The 21,158-nt window shown below is 39.1% G+C and overlaps 5 protein-coding genes across 6 annotated transcripts; 3 read left to right on the top strand and 2 right to left on the bottom strand.

Moving 5' to 3' along the window:
• The first annotated feature begins 206 nt into the window (after positions 1 to 206).
• Positions 207 to 2,046, top strand: LOC121802854 (DNA-directed RNA polymerase I subunit RPA12-like). Its single transcript, XM_042202551.1, has 5 exons — positions 207 to 465; positions 1,019 to 1,059; positions 1,464 to 1,532; positions 1,620 to 1,679; positions 1,778 to 2,046. Exons 1-5 carry the CDS (start codon positions 345 to 347, stop codon positions 1,853 to 1,855), a joined length of 369 nt encoding a protein of 122 aa, XP_042058485.1. The 5' UTR covers positions 207 to 344; the 3' UTR covers positions 1,856 to 2,046.
• A 1,719-nt stretch (positions 2,047 to 3,765) lies between these two features.
• Positions 3,766 to 4,272, bottom strand: LOC121802483. Its single transcript, XM_042202162.1, has one exon. The coding sequence runs from the start codon at positions 4,270 to 4,272 to the stop codon at positions 3,766 to 3,768; it is 507 nt and encodes a 168-aa protein (XP_042058096.1).
• A 1,335-nt stretch (positions 4,273 to 5,607) lies between these two features.
• LOC121802998 (synaptotagmin-2-like) lies at positions 5,608 to 8,846 on the top strand. The gene is made up of 12 exons (XM_042202699.1): positions 5,608 to 5,856; positions 6,385 to 6,483; positions 6,555 to 6,605; positions 6,685 to 6,808; positions 6,865 to 6,983; positions 7,069 to 7,170; positions 7,261 to 7,335; positions 7,461 to 7,537; positions 7,630 to 7,876; positions 7,953 to 8,303; positions 8,376 to 8,510; positions 8,597 to 8,846. The coding sequence occupies exons 1-12, from the start codon at positions 5,746 to 5,748 to the stop codon at positions 8,726 to 8,728; spliced, it is 1,623 nt and encodes a 540-aa protein (XP_042058633.1). The 5' UTR covers positions 5,608 to 5,745; the 3' UTR covers positions 8,729 to 8,846.
• Positions 8,847 to 11,473: 2,627 nt separating this feature from the next.
• Positions 11,474 to 16,513, top strand: LOC121805215 (receptor protein kinase CLAVATA1-like). 2 transcript variants are annotated; one of them, XM_042205010.1, is made up of 2 exons: positions 11,474 to 14,106; positions 14,324 to 16,513. In XM_042205010.1, exons 1-2 carry the CDS (start codon positions 11,532 to 11,534, stop codon positions 14,590 to 14,592), a joined length of 2,844 nt encoding a protein of 947 aa, XP_042060944.1. In that variant the 5' UTR covers positions 11,474 to 11,531; the 3' UTR covers positions 14,593 to 16,513. The 2 variants fall into 2 exon arrangements, with proteins under 2 accessions (XP_042060944.1, XP_042060943.1); XM_042205009.1 differs by having other exon boundaries at positions 14,246 to 16,513.
• A 142-nt stretch (positions 16,514 to 16,655) lies between these two features.
• Positions 16,656 to 18,132, bottom strand: LOC121805216 (E3 ubiquitin-protein ligase CIP8-like). Its single transcript, XM_042205012.1, has one exon. The coding sequence runs from the start codon at positions 17,952 to 17,954 to the stop codon at positions 16,827 to 16,829; it is 1,128 nt and encodes a 375-aa protein (XP_042060946.1). The 5' UTR covers positions 17,955 to 18,132; the 3' UTR covers positions 16,656 to 16,826.
• Between the last annotated feature and the right edge of the window lie 3,026 nt (positions 18,133 to 21,158).

Raw genomic sequence — 21,158 nt, 5'->3', positions numbered from 1 at the left:
TTTCAATTTTCAAGCAGTAATGTAATTATAATTATGGTATTTAGATAAGGATAGAAGTATCACGAAACAAAAAGTTATAAATCCCAAATTCCAAACTAGCATGTCGATACAAATAAATTGATAAATTTAGAGGCCATATAAAACTATTTTATCAATCTAAAATGGGCTAGTTGTTAAAATGGGCCGGTAGTTGGGGATTGGCCCAATAGCCTTTGCCGCTTTTTTCTCTTCAGACTTCAGTCTAATAAACCCTATTCCTAAATCCCTTCTCCCAGAGCTCTCTTCTTCACCAACAGATCACTTTTATCAGTTATCACCCTATTTTCGTTCGGAAAATCTGAAGTATGTCGGAGTACTGCCGTCAGCGTGACTTCATGTTCTGCGAATTGTGCGGGACAATGCTCTCCTTCGGCTCGCCCAAGTATGCTCGATGCCCATTGTGCAAATCCCAGAAGCGTCTCAAAGGTCAGTGTTTTTCTCTTTTCTTCATACTCTATTGCTACTATATCGTCTTAACTCTTGAGGAATGATTGGGGTTTTACTGTAATTAGTTTCTTTTTGCTGAATTTTGAGTTCTATTGGAATCAATAAAAACATCAGCTTTAGTTAACTTCGAAATATGTACATTGACTTATGGGGATGACCAATCTAACCGATCTTAATAATTATACAATAGGAGATTGATTATGATCACTTTACAGGTAGATGCAAATATTGAACATTGTGGTTTGAAGCTGGACATATACTTGATATAGTAGTGCATCAATTTAAGGATGATATGATCTAGTGATATTGTATTGCCTACTTGATATAGTAGTGCATCAATTTAAGGATGATATGACTAGTGATATTGTATTGGCTATACAATTGGTGTACTAACTTCAGAGAGAAATATAATTAGTTTTGATTTCTTAAGAGTAGCAGATATATTATTGAGTTTTATGTTTCTCATTTATGAACTTGGAGCTAGTAGTTTCTGCCTATTGATTGAGGAATGTTTCCTTGATATTGTCTTCAGATATGAAGAGAAAAACGACCCGCTATACAGTCAGTGCTGAGGTATGATGTTCGGTTTGATTGTGTGGGTTGTCATTCATTAACGTCATAGGATTTGTGTTTTAAGAAGCATATTCAAGAGTTTGATCTTTTTTAGTGTTGTAATTAGTTGTGAAAAGGATGCAGGCTTATGATCTTTTGTAATTATGTGCATTAAGAACTTGATGCTCGTCTCTAAAAAGAAAAGTACTTTGTGCGAATAGCCTTGGATATGCTAGATTCTGTTACTTCCGAGCTGCTACAGAGTTCCTCATTTCGTGTCTATTTAGTTGGATGTTGAAAACATAGGAATTAGGATATCAATCTTCCTGTATCCTTTAAATGCAATTGGCAAACCATATAAGTATATTGCCAAAAATAATCTTCCTATATGGTTTAAATGCAATTGAAAAACACACATGTTACAGGATTTGAGGAGGGAGATGGGAGTGTCTACCCTTGAGGATGTAGAAGAGGAGAGGGAACTGAAACAAATGGTCTGAATTATTCATATACGTGCTGTCTCTTATGTTGTCCGTATAAAACTACTAGTGCTCATGTCATGTTTTTCTTCTGTCATACAGGATTACAATGCAAAATGCAAAGCATGCCAGCACTTGGGCCTTGCGTACGTTGCTAGACAGGTAAACTATCAGCTATTACATTCAAGCACATTTACCTGTTTATATCACAATTTCTATTTTGACCAGCTTGCCGCCTTCTTTTTCTTTGTCCTTTTCAGATTCGATCAGCTGATGAAGGACAGACGATCTTCTATTCTTGCCCTGTATGCGCCCACAAACAGACTGAGAACTCGTAAAGGAGGCCCTTTTTGTATGTATCATAATAGTAGTAGTTATGTACACTTCATTTTCCTCAGAGAAAGAAAGGGTATGAGTTAGCTTCATATTAATACGATGACTTCCCATTTTATTTTGGGGTGATGTATTAGATTTTGACAATATAACTGATTTGGTATGAGAATTCAGAGGATTATATTACATTGTCAAAGAAGCTCTAACCGTCCAATTTATACAATTATGTCTGTATAAAACTATCCAATCTATTGCTTAAATTATACTACTATTATATTATGGTTATTTGTCTTAGGTTGCCGGCAGAACACCGACCTTTGACTATAGACTCATACCATAAATAGTGCTCTATTGGTGTTAGAGATAAAAATGAAGATTCAATGCTATTGATATATATATATATAGGGTTGTGATCAAGATAGAACCATTCTTAAATGTAGAACCAATCTTAAATGTAGAACCAAGGCCAAATTTGGATTGAAAACATGATTAGTGGGGTGGTTATAACCGATGCATTGTGATTATGTATGAAATTTGATCTTGACCATCCTTTTTCCTCATCCAATGGATGAAATGTAGTTCTAGGTTATACACTTTAGATTGTTTTGTATATAAGACAACCCTATATATATATATATATTTGTATGTTGTTTGGTGGATAGGATTGAATTAAGATTTGTATTGATGTGTTTAGTAGTCCAGATGTATAGTATTAAACTGTAAAATGGATATAAAATAAAGTTGTATAATTAAAAAATCGTAAATCAAAATGTTAACTAATTGGTTAATTGTGAATATGTATCTCTCCATGCAATAATACAATTCCGCAAATCAAACATGGGACGAGATCGAGTGCTCCCAAAAATCTAATGTGTAGATTTTGAAAAGATTTAAGTGTCAATGATAATTTTTAGATTGGAATATAGACATAAAAATGCTCGAAGATTGAAATACACTATAAACAGTATAATTTCATATATCAATATTACTTTAGTCTATATGCAACCATGGTGTGCACTGATGCAAGTTAAAATACGAGCTTGTGTATAGCAATTCTAATTAATAGTTGTAGTATATCATGGTCAATATATTTACTCGTCCAGATAATACTTTTTCATATTCACTAATAAATCGACTAATTAAACTCGTGTTTCTATGAATAATATCAAAGATGACTTAGATTGAAGAAAGGGTAGCTTGAATTCATCCAATTGAAAAAATCTATACGTCTTTTAACAAGAGATTAAGATATACTCTATAAACACAAAGCTTCTATAAAACGATTTCATTTGCATTATATAAATGTAATTTGGTACATTCAATACCGTTGGACACCACCTCGTTTAATAAAAACAATAGAGGCAATGGACCTGGTCGGTCATGATAGGAATTAATATGAGATTAATTCCTATTGAATATATTACATGAAAAGAGAGCACAAAGGGAGGAAAATAGTGTAGATTGGCAGTTTCTCCCAGAGAGAGAATCGAAGGAGAGAACGAGATTAATAATTTAATTCTTCATTCTGCTTGATAATAATAAAAGACTCCACACATATTTATAATATGTGTTGTACAAAAAGATCTCCTATAAAATAGGAAAACAAATCAAATCCTAACCACTATAGAAAGTAAATAAAATCATAACAACTAAATAATACTAAAGCATAAATCTCTCACTTCTGGAATAAAATAGAATATCGTGTCCCTATCAGTCACATAATATTAAATCAAACAACGTAAAACAATAATCAGAATATTACATTTCATTCTAAAACTACATAGATAGTAATTAGTACTCCAAACAACGAAGGAGAAACGAGAAAATGCAACTTAGTTCATAATACGTTTTCTTTTCAATCACTCAATATATCAGGATAGGTAAATGAGAAATCATTATTGATCCATTGCATCAATTAGGTTAGGCGTAGAAGCCGGCGGAGATCATCAGTGGCTCCGGCATCCACACCAGCTGCCGCCGCCACATTGCAGCTTAGCTTTTTCCTCAAACAAAAACTGGGCAACGGCAAGCTGCTAGGCGGCGGCGGAGAGATAGAAAACATCACGGAACCCAAGAGCATATCCACTCGATCTTTCACCACATCTCTCACTGAATTATCAAATCGTCCAACTCTTGCAATATTCTTTGGAGGTGTAATTTCTTTCAATTCTTTTTTGGAAGTGGAAGATTTTGTCGATTTCTTTTTGTTTTTAGCGGGGAAGGAGGAGGAGCGGCGGGGAAGCGGGAGGAGGGGCGGCTGCTGCTGAGGAGGAGGGAGAGAGAACGCGGCGGAGTGGAGGAGAGAGAGAGGTGGAGCTTTCAAAAGGCCTTTGGATGTGTAGTGATTAGGTTTAGGGTTTGTGTTTTTGTGATGGGATTTGTAGAGATCCATTACATGATCATGCAATGAATCTCTTTCCATTGTGTTAAACATTACAACGTAAGACAAATCGAACACTAATTACCAAAAGGTTTCATAACTCTTCTATTTACAATTTTACACACACGAAGTGGGAGGGAGATATATACATAGATGGCCTTTATATAGAGAGAGATGGGAATTGTATATAAAATTAGTGCAATTTGATTGGTGCATTGAGTTGTACGTATATTTAAATGTGGTCGCACAGAAATGAACCGACAACATTAGGCGGTTTGATGATGACAGATTTAGTGATGTGGAGTGGCGTGGGGCGGCGCCGCCGGGGCGATGGAGGCCACTGGATTTTGGCTATTTTTAGAAATATGGATGGTGTAGATGCTGACCGTTGATTTTCTTCTAGGGACTTTTGGGAAATCCCATCCCTCACGTTTCAAGATGTGGAAATTTCAAAAAAAAAAAGCAAGAAAAATATATACTCCAATTGCTTTAATTAACTACTACTAATTTGTTTAGTAAAAACAGTTCATACTAATCATATATAAAATATACTAACAATTTTAATCATTTTTTTAGATATACTATTTTCCTTGATAAAATAAAAGAAATAAATTAAAATGCAATCACCTGCTAACTTATGAGACCGAAATAATTTAAAAAATTATGGAAAAAAATTAAACATTAATACAAACAAAAATATATAAACCAGAAAAATAACAAGAAACATACAGTATCTTTTTAAATCAAAATAAATACTACTCCATGATATGAACACTTTCTTTTATTAATCATAAAGATGATCTCAACTTTGTATGTCACTGACTGAGATTGACTTTTGTTTAAGTTAAATGGTTATATATTTAAATTTTATAGGAGATCGTCAACGTTGTTTTGTAAGGAATATTGTTACTATTTTTATACCGAAATAATAAATATTTTTTTAAAATTTCGTAGAATAATTCAACCAATTTTAATTGGTAGCATCAGTTAGGTCCTAATGTACTATAGTTTTAAGAACCATGACCAGTTCTTTTTATCAAAGTGAAGGAATAAGATGACAATATAGTAGACCAACAACTAATTAAATTATCCACTCTTTCTCTTATTCAATGGCATTGGCAAAGAGATAAATGTATATCAAATATTGTTCCCATTATTACAATTTACACACATCTATGATGTCATTTTATTACATACTAGTACTAAATTGTAACCGATTACTAATTATAATACTAGTTAAAAGAAAACCGTTAAGTATGGATCCATCCTGGGTTGTTCAATGCAAGAAAGGCAACCTTTTTTATGTTACTACTTTTATTACAGCACCTGCTATTTTTTGTTCCAAATCCCTCACTTCAGTCTCCATTTGTCAAACTTTCGTTTGTGATATTCTCCGTAATTTTTTTTAAAAAAAAACATAATAAATTCACCCTTTTCGATATCATGCAATTGGTTCTTGAATTTGTTGATCAATAATTGTTGAGAGATTTTTTTGATATAAATTAGATTAGAGATATGGGTGTTGTGAGCACAATAATGGGAATGGTTGGTTTTGGGATGGGTTTTTCAGCTGGGCTTGTGGCTGGATATTTCTTGTTAATCTATGTTCTACCAAATGATGTTAAGGTGAAATCTCAGCTTTCAACCCCTTTCTGTTTTAGGATTAATATCATTTTGTTGTGATTAATTTGATTTCTTTGTGAAATGTGAATTGGCATTGCAATGTGCTTGTGTTTTCTTCATTGATTAATTTGGTGGTGATTTGATTGACTTATTTTGGGATTTTACCCCATTGTTGATTCTTGATTTCTTAGAGTTGTGTTTTGGGGAACTGATCAGTTGTTTAGGGAGGGTTTACTCATAGATTGATCGAAATAACTCGCTCTGATTGTGTTGAGATTGTGTTGATATGTAATCCTTCGAATGCTTAATCATATGCGCGCTAATCTAGCTAGTCGTCCAAAGCAAGCACCCTCTTACGGAATAGCTGTCAAGATTAAGAGTGTTGAATTTCGAACATAGGTGAAAGGGACTTAGTTTTTTCAAGATGAGAGAATAGATGACTATTGATTGATAGCATAGATTGAAGGTGTCAAGATTAAGAGTAAAAGGACTTAGTTTTTCAAGACTTTTGTGCTCATTCACTCTCTGCAGGATCCCCAAGTCCGTCCATTAGTTGAGCAATCATCCGAGTTTCTCCAAACTCTGCTTCCAGAAATACCACATTGGATTAAAAATCCAGACTATGACAGAGTGAGTTCCATTTCTCTGTGCAATTTGTAGAAATTTCTATTCATAGCCTCATATAAAGGCCTCTGCTGCAGCTAGATTGGTTGAACAAACTCATAGAGTGCATGTGGCCTTATTTAGATAAGGTATGTTTGGTTCATTGCACACCGCATATGTCTCTTTATTCGCAATCCGATTACAATGATGACACGACGAAGCTCTCAGGCCATATGCAAGACAGTTAAGCAAATCGCGGAGCCTATCATAGCTGAGCAAATTCCTCAGTACAAAATCGACAGTGTGGAATTCGAACAGCTTACTTTGGGTGGCCTGCCTCCGACTTTTCAAGGTCAGGCCGTGGATTTTTCTTGCTGCTTCGTCGTTTTCATTGTTATTTATCCACAGGAATGAAGGTGTACACCACTGAGGAAAAGGAACTGATGATGGAGCTAGGCTTGAAGTGGGCAGGTACGCCTAACATCCTCGTTGCTGTCAAGGCGTTTGGGCTGAAAGCCACTGCACAGGTATCGTTCCTTGTGTCATTCCTCTCACTGATATGTTTGATATCCATCCATAAGTGATCTGTCCTGTCTTTTTGGGGTGCTTTAGGTTATCGACTTTCAAGTTTTTGCTTCTCCGCGTATCACCATGAAGCCTCTCGTCCCAACCTTTCCTTGCTTCGCAAATATATTCGTTTCTCTAATGGAGAAGGTATGGACTTATCAGTTTGTCTAATTAGTGAAAATTTTGATTCCTAAAGGTAACAAGATCAGATTTCGGTTTTGTTTTATCGTTTACTAGCCTCATGTTGACTTTGGAATGAAGCTTTTTGGTGTTGATGCAATGTCCATCCCCGGTGCATATAGAATGGTGCAGGTATAGATGCTAGTTAAGGCGATCTGTCGATTTTCTGAAGTTTATGTTTAATTAATAACGAGAGGCGAACGACCTACTAATTCGGGTAGATTTTCGTGACATTTTGTTTTATTATGCTTCTTCAGGAAATCATCAAAGATCAGGTTGCAAACATGTATTTATGGCCTAAGAGGCTTGAAGTTCAAATAATGGATCCTATGAAGTAAGTTTCAATGTTGTTTTCTACCTGTATTTCTAAATTAATCACATGTTACTATTGCCTAATTCATGGATTTATGATGTGTGAATTGACAGAGCAATGCAGAAACCAGTTGGTATGGTGCACGTGAACGTTATCCGAGCAATGAATCTTAAGAAGAAGGATCTCTTAGGCTCTGCTGATCCGTACGTGAAGTTAGGTCTACACGATGACAAGATGCAGTCGAAGCAGACATCCGTGAAGAAGAACAACTTGAACCCCGAATGGAACGAGGAGTTCAGCCTCGTTGTCAAGGACCCTCAAGCTCAAGACTTGGTGATCACGTTGTACGACTGGGAAAAGGTGTGTCTTGCTCGTTTGCTTCTGTTCTTCGTTATGATTTGACACGACACGTGTGATTGCTTGCACACATCTTTAGGTTGGATCGCATGAAAAGATGGGATTGAATGTAGTTCACTTGAAGGACCTAACTCCTGAGGAGCCAAAGCTCGTAACTCTCGACGTTCTTAAGAATCTCAATCTAGACGACCCTCAGAATGAGAAGGCGCGGGGACATCTTGTAGTCGAGGTCAATTACAAACCTTTTGGTGAACAGGAACTGGCTAGCTGCAATATTGCTATAGGGGAAGTCGAGAAGGCTCCTCAGGGGACGCCCGAGGGTGGTGGCGTGCTTTTCGTTATAGTGCACGAAGCTGAGGATTTGGAAGGCAAGAACCATAACAATCCGTCCGCACGCGTACACTTTCGTGGGGAGATGAGAAAAACTAAGGTAAATCATAATTTGTTAAGCTCTCATTGAATATGCATTTTCATGATGTGTTTCTATTTCTATATGTGGTAGAGACTGAAAAAAAACAGAGATCCGAGGTGGGAAGAGGAGTTTCAGTTCGTGCTGGAAGAGCCGCCTAGCAACGAAAGAATCCATATTGAAGTAACAAGTTCTTCGAAGAGAATGGGAGGCTTTCGATACCCCAAGGTACTGGTTCGATGTTCCAAGTGCTTTTGATTGAGAGGCTTTTCATCTGCTGAGGTGTTTTTTTTCCTTCTTACATGATCAAACAGGAAACACTTGGCTACGCGGATATAAACCTAGCAGACGTCGTCAGCAACAAGAGGATCAACGAGAGGTACCACCTTATCGACTCAAGGAATGGCCGGATTCAGATTGAGATGCAGTGGCGAACCGCGACATAGGTGCTCTTGAAAGGCTGTTTTGCTTGATAGTTGATGATCTGAGTGAGTATGAATTGTTGGAATTGGTTTGAATGAGGGTCATAGATATATGTAGATGTGAATTAGGTTGCTGATCTAAGTTCTATAGATTTATCCTACACCATTAGGAAATGTAGGTATTGGTATGGTGTATAATATATTGACATGATATTTGTTTATTATTTTCAATAATAGGAGTTTGAAAAAAATGTGTCATTAACATACTCACTTAATTTATTGTTGATTTATGTGATAGGTTGGTTGCATGTATAGATGTGGGAATCAAATTCCAATTATATATCATATGGTTAATATTAAATATACTAGTATGATCTAATGGATGGAATGGAACTCCGTTTCACTAATTTTTTCAATCCCTATTTATCATCTTCTACTATAAAATACTCTCTCTGTCTAATTAGAAATGAAACGTTTTCATTTTTGGTATGTTTCATTAAAAATGAAACGTTTCTAAAAATAGAAACAATACTCTCTCTACTTTTTCTTCTCTATTACTTTACTCTCTCTTCATTAACTCACAAAACAACACTATATAAAATCTCGTGCCGAAAAGTAAATTTTGCATATTTAATGGGACGGAGGGGGGACGGAGGGAGTAGTCAATATTGAATGCATGACGCAATAGATTGATTGGTGCATAGGGATTAACGTTGGACCATCTTCTGATCTGTTATGTCACGAAAGTCTATGCAACTTTTTCCTCTTTTTGTTAGACATGTCGTCACATATAACTAGTCAATCTAGGGATTAAAAACTTCCATTCCATACTCTTTAACTATTTCTAGAATTTCTCTATTAAAATGTCTTCTCTTTATCATGACAAAATCGTGTTAGAGAATTGAGTTAGCAGTTATTCCACTCCAGTTAACTAGTCAATATAAGTACTCCCTCCGTCCCGGGCTACTCGCTCCTTTCCTTTTCGGCACGGAGATTAAGGAATGAGTGTATAGAAAAGTCAAAAATGACGGCTGTAGGTGAAAATTTTTACTAAAAATGGAAAGAGTGCAAGTAACTTGGGACGCCCAAAAAGGAAATAAGTGCGAGTAGCTTGGGACGGAGGGAGTATAAAGTTTCTTCCCACAATTTTGAAATCTGCAACAAAAATTAAGAAGTTATTATGATTTATTTATAGTTATTTTATGGTGAGTTATTTTGAAAGTATATATGATATAACAATCAAAAAATCATATGCGAATGTCACAAGTGGTGAATTAAATAATCTTGTCTATTCTTAAAGAAAACGGGGTCGTTTAGTGAGAAATATTAATAAAATAGTAATTACATTACATAGAGGTCAAAAAATTTTGCAATAGAATAAATCTAAAATGTATTATTTTTCTGACTATTTAAAAGCAGTGGAACATATCAAAATTTAAAATAAGTTTCATGATTATTTTGGCAATTTTTTTGACAGAATTTGAATCAACATTATCAAAAGGCTAAGATAGCCATCCACCAACCTTTTATACAATTAAATCCCAGTAATGGATTCCATGAAATGAAATTGACAAATGTAATCCTTATTGCTTTATAAAATATTTCACATTCGTATAAGAATTCCAGCTGGTAAAATTGGTAAAGATAAGAAATTTAAGAATGAAGAATACAACCAAATCCCACCCCTTGAGTGTTCATATGCAGGAAATGCACATATTTAATTAAAAGAGACAAGGTGTAGTAATGAAATCATAAATAATAGGATGAGGAAGAAGATATGAAGATCGACACAAACAAAAATGAAAGTTGACTTTTGATCCTCGTCCAAATTAGAGTCAGTAAGGGCACGTCACGACACAACCCACCCGTTTCATTGACACCAATCCAGTGTTTAAATCAAACGCTAAATTGGCCAAAATAACCATCCATCTTTGCTAAATTTCTAATCCATCTCCCAACTCTTAAAAATTGCAAATATATCAAATTTTATAGTTTTCCTAACTGATTTTTCAATTTTTGGGACATAAGAATGTTGAGTAAAAATATCAACAATATATTTCATTAGATAATTAGAATTTTTGCTATTATTATTTAGATACTCCCTTCTGTATATCTGTACTTTATTTTTTCTTCATTATAACTATTTATAACTATTTTTTTCAAAACAAATGCAGAAAATGAAACGCATCTATTAACATAGAACAAATTGAGTAATTGCTAACCAGTCCAAATTTATACTTTTTCCATCTGATTTATAAATTTGAGTAATATAACTGATATCGTTCTATTCATAAAAAAAACAATACCGTCTGCTTGAACGTGCGGCTTGACTCAAAGCAGTCGGTATCAAATTAATGTTGCAATCGACGATTCTAAGAAGTGGTAGCAGAGTCCAGGTGGCTTTGGGTCTGGCTTGGATGAGCCCCGGTTATAGATCGGGCCCAGAAATACTCGAGTTAGAGTCGGACCCTGAATGACTCAGGGGCTAGGGCTGAAACGACACATGTTCGTGTTGACTGCATTCCGGATAAGGTCTCGGTTTGAAGGACGATTTGTTGGGTACAACCCATCAGTATCAATATCATACTGATGTTGCAGTGACCATTCTAACATAAAACATATTACAAGTAAACTACCAGTTTTATAAGTAGTTGAATAATTGCAAATCCAAAATAATCTTTAGTTTTTACTATTTGAATAGTTAGATATATGTGACAAATCATAATTTGACAAAACTGGTATTTTTGTCATGAACTGCCCTAAATAGAGTATAGATTGTTACAGCCATACACAGACAGCAGAATCTCGTCGGCTACAGAAAAGAAAAATGGAAAGAAGAAAGTGTTGTCTTGTTTGCATCTTCTTCTTCTTCATTCTATCCCAACCTGTATATCTTCATCCATTATCAGATCTCGAAATCTTACTAATGCTCAAATCATCCCTCGTCGGGCCCTCGGCCTCGGGCCTCCACGACTGGCTTGCTCCTTCTCCTTCTTCTTCTTCTCCGGCAGCCCACTGCTCATTCAGTGGCGTAACATGCGGCGCCGACGGCCGCGTGATTTCTCTGGAAATCACAAACACTCCCCTTTTCGGCGCTCTTCCGCCGGAGATCGGGCTTTTGCGTGGACTCGTGAATCTCACACTCACCGCCGCCAATGTCACCGGCGATCTGCCGAGGGAATTCGGCATGCTTTCGTCGTTGAAGCGGGTCAATCTCAGCTCCAACTCGTTCAGCAGCGGAATTCCCAACGAAATGGTGGCAAAATTGACGGAACTTGAGGTGTTCGACGTGTACGATAATAGTTTCTCCGGTGAACTTCCGGTCGGATTCGTGAGATTGAAGAAATTAAGAGTGCTGAATCTCGCCGGAAACTACTTCTCCGGCGAAATTCCGGCGCTCTACTCCGGCTTCGAGAGCCTCACGCATTTGTCCTTGCAAGGAAACAGCCTCACCGGGAAGATTCCGGCTGGTCTATCCGAGATTCCGAATCTTCTAGAACTTTCTCTCGGATACTACAACACGTATTCCGGCGGGATTCCGCCGGAATTCGGGTTGCTTTCGACGCTGGAGCTGCTCGATTTAGGGAAATGCAACCTCAGCGGCGGGATTCCGGCGAGCCTCGGCTCGCTTACGCGGCTGCACAGCTTGTTTCTTCAGGTGAATAATCTCACCGGCGAAATTCCGGCGGAGCTTTCCGGGTTGTTTAGCCTCATGTCGTTGGATTTATCGATAAACAACCTCTCCGGCAGAATTCCGGCGAGGTTCGATGGTTTAAAGAAACTAACATTGATTAATCTGTTCGGGAACAAATTTGAGGGGCCGTTTCCTAGCTTCATCGGCGATCTGCCGAATCTCGAAGTTTTGCAGATTTGGAGCAATAATTTCACGCTTGAGCTGCCGGAGAATCTCGGCGACAATGGAAGGCTGGTCCTCGTCGACGTCAAGAACAATCATCTCACCGGAAAAATCCCGAGGAATTTGTGCAGAGGCGGGAGGCTGAAGAATTTGATTCTGATGGATAACTATTTCTACGGCCTGATTCCGGAGGAACTCGGGGAATGCAGGTCGTTAACCCGAGTTCGATTCCGGAATAATTTCTTCAACGGCACGATTCCGGCGGGATTCTTCGCTTTGCCGGCGCTGGACATGCTGGAGCTGAGTGGTAATTACCTGACAGGTCAGCTTCCGGCGAGAATCTCTGCTCCGAATCTCGGCACTCTTGCACTGTCCGGCAATTGGTTATCTGGGAACATTTCACAAGGAATTGGGGGTTTGAGGAATCTCGAGATTCTATCATTAGATTCCAATAGATTCTCCGGTGAGATTCCGGCGACCATTTCTGATATGAAGAAGTTATCGGTGCTGAACTTGAGCGGCAACCATTTGACGGGGAAGATTCCGGCCTCTGTCGCCCGTTGCTCCCGTTTGACATTTTTCGACATGAGTCGAAACGAGATCGACGGTGAGATTCCGTTGGCCATCTCTGTCCTTCAGAATTTGAATGTGATGAATCTGTCGAGAAACAGGTTGGTTGGTTCAATTCCGAGTGAGATTGGGCTAATGAAAAGCTTGACATTGTTGGATTTATCTTACAATGATTTCTCGGGGCGAAGGCCGACGGCCGGGTTGTTGAAAGACATGGACGACCGTTGCTTTGCCGGGAATCCGCACCTCTGCACCAGCAACGCAACTTGCGCTGCTGCTGCCGCTCGTGCACCGTCACCACTGCGGTCAACTCTGTTGATCGCAGTGGCGGCGGTGTTAGTGGCTTTATTCTCTGTGTCGGCGATCTGGATGGTGGTGAGGAGAATGAAGGCGAACAAGGGACGGAGATGGAAACTCACCACGTTTCAGAAGGTGGATATGATGAGAGCCGAAGACGTGGTGGATTGCCTCAAGGAAGAGAACGTGGTCGGAAAAGGCGGGGGCGGTGTTGTGTACCGCGGATCCATGCCTGATGGCACGGATATAGCGGTGAAGAGGGTGGTTGGGCGTGGAAGCGATCGTGGCTTCAGGGCGGAGATAAGGACGCTGGGGAGGATCCGCCACCGGAACATCGTGCGGCTCCTCGGATACGTGTCGAATGAGGATACAAATCTATTGTTGTATGAGTATATGCCGAATGGGAGCTTAGGTGATATGCTACATGGGTCCAAGGGGGCTCATCTGCAGTGGGATCTTAGGTGCAAGATTGCACTCGATGCTGCTCGAGGGCTCAGCTATCTGCACCACGATTGCTCGCCCTCGATCATTCATCGGGACGTTAAGTCCAACAACATCTTGCTTGATGCTGATTTTGAGGCTCATGTCGCTGATTTTGGTCTAGCCAAGTTTTGGCGCGACGCTGGCGCCTCTGAGTGTATGTCCATGGTTGCCGGCTCCTACGGTTACATTGCACCAGGTGTGTGTTCGAATACTCATCTCATCATATCTAATAAAGAATTTGAAATTGAAAAAGAATGTCATAATTTCATACTGCATTCACAACCTAAAATTTTAATGAACTCCAAGAGCTTAAAATATTATTCTTATTATGATAGAATATGCTTACACATTGAAAGTCGACCAGAAGAGCGACGTGTATAGTTTTGGAGTCGTGATGCTCGAGTTGATCACAGGAAGGAAGCCCGTGGGGGAGTTTGGGGATGGGGTGGATATAGTTATGTGGGTGAAGGAGACTACGGCGGATTATGAAGCGGTGGCAGCAGTGGTGGACCCGAGGCTGGCTGCGAACCCGGTGGCGGAAGTGGTGAATTTCTTCAAGATTGCGATGGCATGTGTGGAGGAGGAGAGCTCTGATAGGCCCACGATGAGGGAAATTGTGAACTTGCTTTCTACAATTCAGCAGCCTACTCTTCACATTGATCACCTACTTATCCAGGACTGAATAATTGGGATTTTTTTGTATAGATTTTCCAAATATAGTACTAGTAGTTCTGTAATCTATACCAATCAAATAATCAATAAATTTCGTTTTAGGAGGCCTGGAGTTCAATGAATTTTGCCCATTAATATTAATAAATCGAAATGATAGGTGAAATTAGCTTTTCATCAATAAAATTTGTTAAATAGTAATTTTGCTACAACTCTTTCATTGTTGATTTTGGAATAATAGAATTTTACCCTTATGTTTCCAAAAGTACTCATTTACTAGTCCCAAAATTTTACAATTGTTTGAAATCAATGAAATAGCTTTAAAACTAAGGAGTTCTACATAAAAGTAAAAACACATTACACTAGCCTTTTCTAGCTACATTCTTTCAGTCCTTAAAATCTATGAAGATCCAAGGTAAGAGATTTTAGTGACAACCAAAGAGTTGTATTTAGTGAGATAAGTGTAGAGGCAAGAAATAAGTGAAAGAGATAAATAAAGAGATAATAAAGTATATAATTAAAGAGACAGGTAGATAAACTAAGAGAAAATAAAGTAGATAATTAATTAAAGAGGGAGTAGAAAAAAAGTGAGATTTAATTATTCATTTTTGCCAAATAATACTTATAACACTCATTTATTTAGCTTTGAACATCCCAAAAACGAACACAACTAACTTAGGACAGATGGAGTACTACAGAATATTTTTGATTCCCAACAAAATATAGCAAGCAGTTTCATTTGGTAAAAGTTAAATTTGTCTTGTAAAAAACCACGCACATAGTTAATTGCAGCATTCATAAAACAAATATGCATGTTCCTCGCATGACATTACATGCCTGCTGCTAGCATTTGAGAAGAGAAGCAATGAAAGAAAACCACCTTCCACATACATATTTCACACAACAGTCACAAGATTCTGGTGTTATGTACTGCAGAAAATCACTCATTTTCAAGAGCAAAATGTCAAACCACACAGAAAAGTTAATATCAGCTTATGCTTTAATGGCAGCACCAAAGATTTAGATGAACACCATAACCAGCAAATCACTACTACCATAGTAAATGCTAAATAGATATAGAGTAAGGGTGTATACATAAAACGATAGGCGAACAGAAAACATAATCGAAAACATACAAAGCTTAAGCTTTCCAAGGATTTGCATTGGAAGCTTCATCTATCTTCAGAACACACCATAATTTATCTCCCTCCCTTTTCATCAATTCATAAACAACCACATATGTACAAATATTAGACTGATTAGTGCCCTCCAGTCAACAAAACATCATCAGCAGCAGCAATGCAAACTCATGAAAACGAGGTTCAAATTGAACTGTAGCATATACACCAAGATAGAGATCTCTTTTAGTGTTGAGCCACGACACCTTCTGACCTTCTGTAACTTATGGCATATATAGACCATGTTCACATATATAATGGAGTCTCAATTTCAGCCTCTACTCGAAAATACTAGTTTCAAAATTTTCAGATTCAGATCCCACAGAGAACTCTGACATTCACAAATGTTAAATAGCTCTACTATCAGGTCCCAACTATTTATTTTTGGAGATATACTCAGTTGCTATATCTGACACATAAAACTGAAACAAGAACTTTCAACAATATGACTCAGGTCAAGAAACATAACATGCTTTTCCTTGCATACTATAATCTGAAAATTCTCAATCCAACAATTTCCTACCCAAGTTGCAATTCACTTATGACCATTGCAACTTGCAAGCCTCCAAACCTGCATTAACTTTATTTCACAAAAGTCTAGAGTTCGGCAAAGTAATTACATTCAATCAGCTAGCAAGTTCAATCCATAAAATAGTATCTAAATCACCTATGTTGGTTGGTAGTACATAGAACATATAGCATCCAAACATATAATACAACCTACGTAGTGCGTTACATCCTCGGCCCAATGTAAAGTATCACAAACTACACTTTAATAGCTTTCCACTGACAGGCAGCCATTCATAGTTGTGATTTAGAAGTAAATCACAATGGATGCACATCTAAGTCTTATCTCAAATTAGCAGCACAAATAACACAGATGAGCGCAATCAAGAAATGATGACAAATGCTGTATCATACGGAACTTGTTTGTTATTTACAAATAAGCTTAGTTCATAACCAATGTCCCAATTGGAAAAACTAATAAAACCCATCACCAAATGCAGAGCTACAACTAACAAGACAAATGTAAATCAAGTGCATAAATTTAGCGGCATACCAATACAATTTACGCCGAGGCAGAATCAGGACTGTCACCACTGCTAGCAGCAGCAGAGGGAGAAGAACTGGACGAAGCCACCCTTAAACCGGCCGCCACAACTCTCTTCTTCCTATCCTCTTCATACTCTGGATCATCTGTTGGCAGCTCAAACCTACAAACAGGACACGAATTCCTCGCCCCAAGCCACGGTACAATACAGTCGCCGTGATATCCATGGCCACAAGGCAAGTTCTTCGCAATTTCTCCCACATTCACCGTATCTTTACATATAGCACAGGCAATTACGTTCTCCTCTTTGTCAATCCGAAAACCCTTCAACCCCTCCACCACTGATTTTGCAGCCGGAGGCGCCCCACGCTGCGCTCCGCTGTCACTCTCGGCTAAGTTCTGCAGCAAAGCCTCGTATTCAGAGGCGTTGACGTAATCCCCCGGATTCCCGACGTAGGTATCCGAATCCAGCCCCATCAGCACATCCGCCCAATCGAGAATCCGGTTGCGCCTGCTGGCGGCGCGAGAGGCGAAATCCCTCAATCGGAGCCGGAGCACATCGCGGCGCCGGCGCATCATCTCAACCATTTCGTCCTCGTTGTCGTCCTCGCGTGCAACCACTTCAATCCCTTCCTCATCCTCATCGCCGCTGCCGATGGATCTGTTATTCCCCGCCCCGCGCTCGCGATTCTCCACCTCCACCTCCTCCTCCTCCTCGCGGACGACTTCCACAGAGTGCTCATCCTCGTAGTCCTCTTCCTCCTCCTCCTCCTCATCGCCGTTGTCCCACTCGTCCAGCTCGATTTGGAGGTAATCGTTGCTGGACGGATCGGAAGGCAGCGGAGGCGGCGCATCCTCCTCCCTTGCCGCCTGGGCGATTAAGCGGAGCACCTGGATGAACTGGCTCCCGAAATTCGGATCCTCCAAAGGATCCGGCACCGCGGTGTCGGCGGAGGGAACGGCTGCCGCGGCAATTAGCTCGACGAATCCGTTTTTACAGTCGCAGCAGACGACGTCAGGCAGATCCGCGAGGGTTTCCACGGCGACTCGCTTGTCGCAGTGGTAGCACCAGTACTGATGGCCCGATCCGGGGCGGGCTTCGGGCTGGGATCGGGCGGGGGACTGATCCGCTGGGGTTTCTGCCATCGAGATCGCTCTCCGATGATTTTAGGTTTTCGTCGACAAATTTTTTGGGGCCCAAAAAAACAGAGCAGAGAGCGTCTCTGTGTGTGTGTGAAAAGGAATTTATGGATCGTCGTATTTTTTCATTAATTTTTTTTTCAAGTTTAATTTGTTGAAGGCGGGTTTCTCTACGGTTCGGTGGGATCAAGTTATCGGCATTTAGAGTGGAAGTCGTAGTTCGAAGTTGAAGGTGTTGGTGATTGGAGGATTGGTGCGGGTGGAGCCCACCCAGCATTCCTAATTGACGTCCAGATCATCACCAACTCTATTCTTAGTCTTATCTTTTAGTAGTACTTTTTCGAGTGATGCTAAATACATAAAATATTAATAAAAATTTATATATGATATTTTACTTAAAATTAGTTCATTTTAAAAGAATCAAATTTTTAAGACTAATTTACCATGTGCATAAATAAGGACTAGAGCACAACTAATAATAAATAATCTTGAAAATATTATATTGTGTATGTGTACGTTTCTTTTGTGTCATATTTCTTTTTTTCTTTTAATTATATTATATTATTATTATTTAATTTATATTATATAACTATTTTTAAATTAGAATATAAATATATTCATGATATTAAAATTATATAATTGGTATTTAGCTTCACTTACAAATGAAATAATTTAAACTATATTATATTTAGCATTAATATTTAAATAACTTATAAATAATAGTATAAATAAAACAAATGTAAACATTACTATAAAATTATTTTATATAAAATTAATTCAAATATTATGGAGAGAGAATGTTGTAAATTTAAATTTGAATTAAAAAATTGCGAAAAGGGTAATTAAGTAAAATTATCTTAGCACTAACTATTACTATTAATTTATTGCATTGACTTTTATAATTATTTACAAAAATGTCATTGTGTGGCTGGCCACGTTATGACTGCATAGCATTACTCTTAAATTTATGTATGAATAATTAAAAAAACTGTAAGACTTTCATTTATATTTTAAAATTTTATATAATCGAAATAACAAAATATAAATAAATTACATCATATAATCAGAAAAAAGTTATATACTCCATATAAAAAAAATATGAATCATTCTTCGACGAGAAGTGTGTTCAAACATATGTTCCACATATGTCAAATCATGTTTGTACATAAAGCAAGCTGTTTGGGGTTAATTGACACGAAAAGGACTAGATGAACACTAGTTATTTGGGATAGATGTTATTGCCGAATAGTAGCTCATTCTGCGGCGACAATAGTTGGGGCGACTAGACTGATAATGTAGTATTATTAACAGCAAAAACAATATGGCCTCCACGAAAAACCAAAGTTTAGAATCGATGACAATGTGCACCCTACTCGAATGAGTCAAGTAGATAACAAATCTCACAAATAAGGAGATGACTTAGCTCTGCTACAGAAAAAAGAATGAAATACTAGTATAAAGATGAAGACCTTATGACCACACCTAGATCCAATTTGAAGACCATGGCTCAGACATCTTCAACCGACCTAATCAGACATACCTGAAATTTTTAAAAGCTAAACAACATGTTAGAAGATAGTACATCAACTTCAAAAATAATTAGGAACGAATGTTACAATGATTCGAACTCACAAAGACAATTAACCTTAGAGCATGCGCAGCGGTGGCGTCCGTCGCCACCGCCGTCCGCGCCGCTGGCATGGACGCCATCCGCCGTGGCTGCGCTCGCGCCGCTGGAACGGCGCTGCTCGATGTATCGAGCACGTCCGTGCCAGCGGACGCACACGTGGCGCGCTCCCATTCGTCAACGGCATAGCCGTTGTGTTTAAACATTTTTTATTTATTTTTTTTAAAAAAATTTTATTAAAAAACCGATAAAAAAAAATTCACTTCCCCAAAAAAATATATCCGTTTATAACCGTTTTTTACACCTTTTTAATTTTTTTTTCATTTTTTTTACCCCAAAAATACACACTTTCATCTATAAATACCCCCAATTTCACCCCAAAAATTCACATCAAACTACACAACTCTCATCATCATTCTCCAATATCCATTCTCATCTCCATTCTCTCATATCCATTTTCATCTTCATTCTCTCAGACCCTACAACATCACTATGTCCGGCCAAGACGATAACCCTTCGGGCTCCCACGGTTGGAACCCCGAATGGTTCGGTTCACAACCGTTTCCTAGTCCGAAAACGGAATATTCGGCCCCTCCTCTCACCCAAGATTCGGGCGTTCCGGGTGGCTACCGGCCATACCCAATCGACGATCAAGGTGCCTCCGATAGGCGCTACGGGTGGACACCGGAGCCTAGGCCTCGCGCCCCTTCCCAAATGCCGACTCCACCATCTCGCGCCGGTGTCCGCACACCGTACTCACCGGAGGAGATGGAAAGATTGTTCAAGGCGTACTTGGAAATCTCCGAAGATGCGGTGGTTGGAACGAACCAATCCGGCGATCACTTTTGGTGGCACGTCTCTAGCCGGTACAATGCAAACCGGCCGCTGGGAACGATCGAGCGCAACGAGAGTATGGTGTGCAACTGCATCGGCCGAGCCAACGAATAAATTGGCAAGTTCAACGGCTATTTCATCCAGGAGTCCCGGAATGCCGGGAGCGGCCGAAGCGAGGTCGACATCATCACCGCCGCGCTGAGCACCTACCAATCCATGAACGGTAAGTCGTTCAAATATCTTAACGTTTGGCAGGAGACGCGGACGCACCCGAAGTATAAGGGAGGCATAACATCCTCCTCTAGAGGCTCCTCCAAACGATCAAGGTCGATAGCCCTATCCGACTCCGGCTCGGAAGAAGTGGCTAGCCAACTCGCCGGAGCTAACTTGGGTAGCCCCGACGCCGGACCGAGCGGTTCCCAACGCCGCCCCCAAGGAAGGAAGAAGGCGGCGGGCGGCGACCAACCGTCGTCGCGGCTCGACTCCCGAAGCCGCTCCCGCTCCCTATGTGCCACCTCCACCCCCGAACAACTCGCTGTGGATGCTCTTAAGCCAACTCAATATGGCCGATAGGTCATCTATGACCCCCACGCAACTTGAAACACACGAGACCATGATAAAAGGTCTCCAAAAACAATTGGGGTTGATCCCGCCGGATGCGTAGTCTTATTAGGAGTTTAATTATGTAATTTTTATTTTTTAGGATTTTAATTATGTAATTTTTAATTTTAATGAGTTTAATTATGTAA

Source organism: Salvia splendens, chromosome 5, assembly GCF_004379255.2.
Source record: "Salvia splendens isolate huo1 chromosome 5, SspV2, whole genome shotgun sequence".
Classification (NCBI taxonomy): Eukaryota; Viridiplantae; Streptophyta; class Magnoliopsida; order Lamiales; family Lamiaceae; genus Salvia; species Salvia splendens.
Note: the sequence above shows the minus strand (reverse complement) of the source record. Positions and strands in the feature narration are given on the sequence as shown.

Excerpts from the sequence above, each read along its gene's own strand:
- LOC121802998 (XM_042202699.1), top strand. The coding sequence starts at position 5,746 with ATGGGTGTTGTGAGCACAATAATGGGAATGGTTGGTTTTGGGATGGGT. Across the intron at positions 6,484-6,554 it reads AAAATCCAGACTATGACAGA|CTAGATTGGTTGAACAAACT; the intron begins GTGAGTTCCATT and ends CCTCTGCTGCAG. Across the intron at positions 6,809-6,864 it reads CCTGCCTCCGACTTTTCAAG|GAATGAAGGTGTACACCACT; the intron begins GTCAGGCCGTGG and ends ATTTATCCACAG.
- LOC121805215 (XM_042205009.1), top strand. The coding sequence starts at position 11,532 with ATGGAAAGAAGAAAGTGTTGTCTTGTTTGCATCTTCTTCTTCTTCATT. Across the intron at positions 14,107-14,245 it reads CTACGGTTACATTGCACCAG|AATATGCTTACACATTGAAA; the intron begins GTGTGTGTTCGA and ends TTATTATGATAG.
- LOC121802854 (XM_042202551.1), top strand. The coding sequence starts at position 345 with ATGTCGGAGTACTGCCGTCAGCGTGACTTCATGTTCTGCGAATTGTGC. Across the intron at positions 466-1,018 it reads ATCCCAGAAGCGTCTCAAAG|ATATGAAGAGAAAAACGACC; the intron begins GTCAGTGTTTTT and ends TATTGTCTTCAG. Across the intron at positions 1,680-1,777 it reads TTGCGTACGTTGCTAGACAG|ATTCGATCAGCTGATGAAGG; the intron begins GTAAACTATCAG and ends TGTCCTTTTCAG.
- LOC121805216 (XM_042205012.1), bottom strand. The coding sequence starts at position 17,954 with ATGGCAGAAACCCCAGCGGATCAGTCCCCCGCCCGATCCCAGCCCGAA.
- LOC121802483 (XM_042202162.1), bottom strand. The coding sequence starts at position 4,272 with ATGGAAAGAGATTCATTGCATGATCATGTAATGGATCTCTACAAATCC.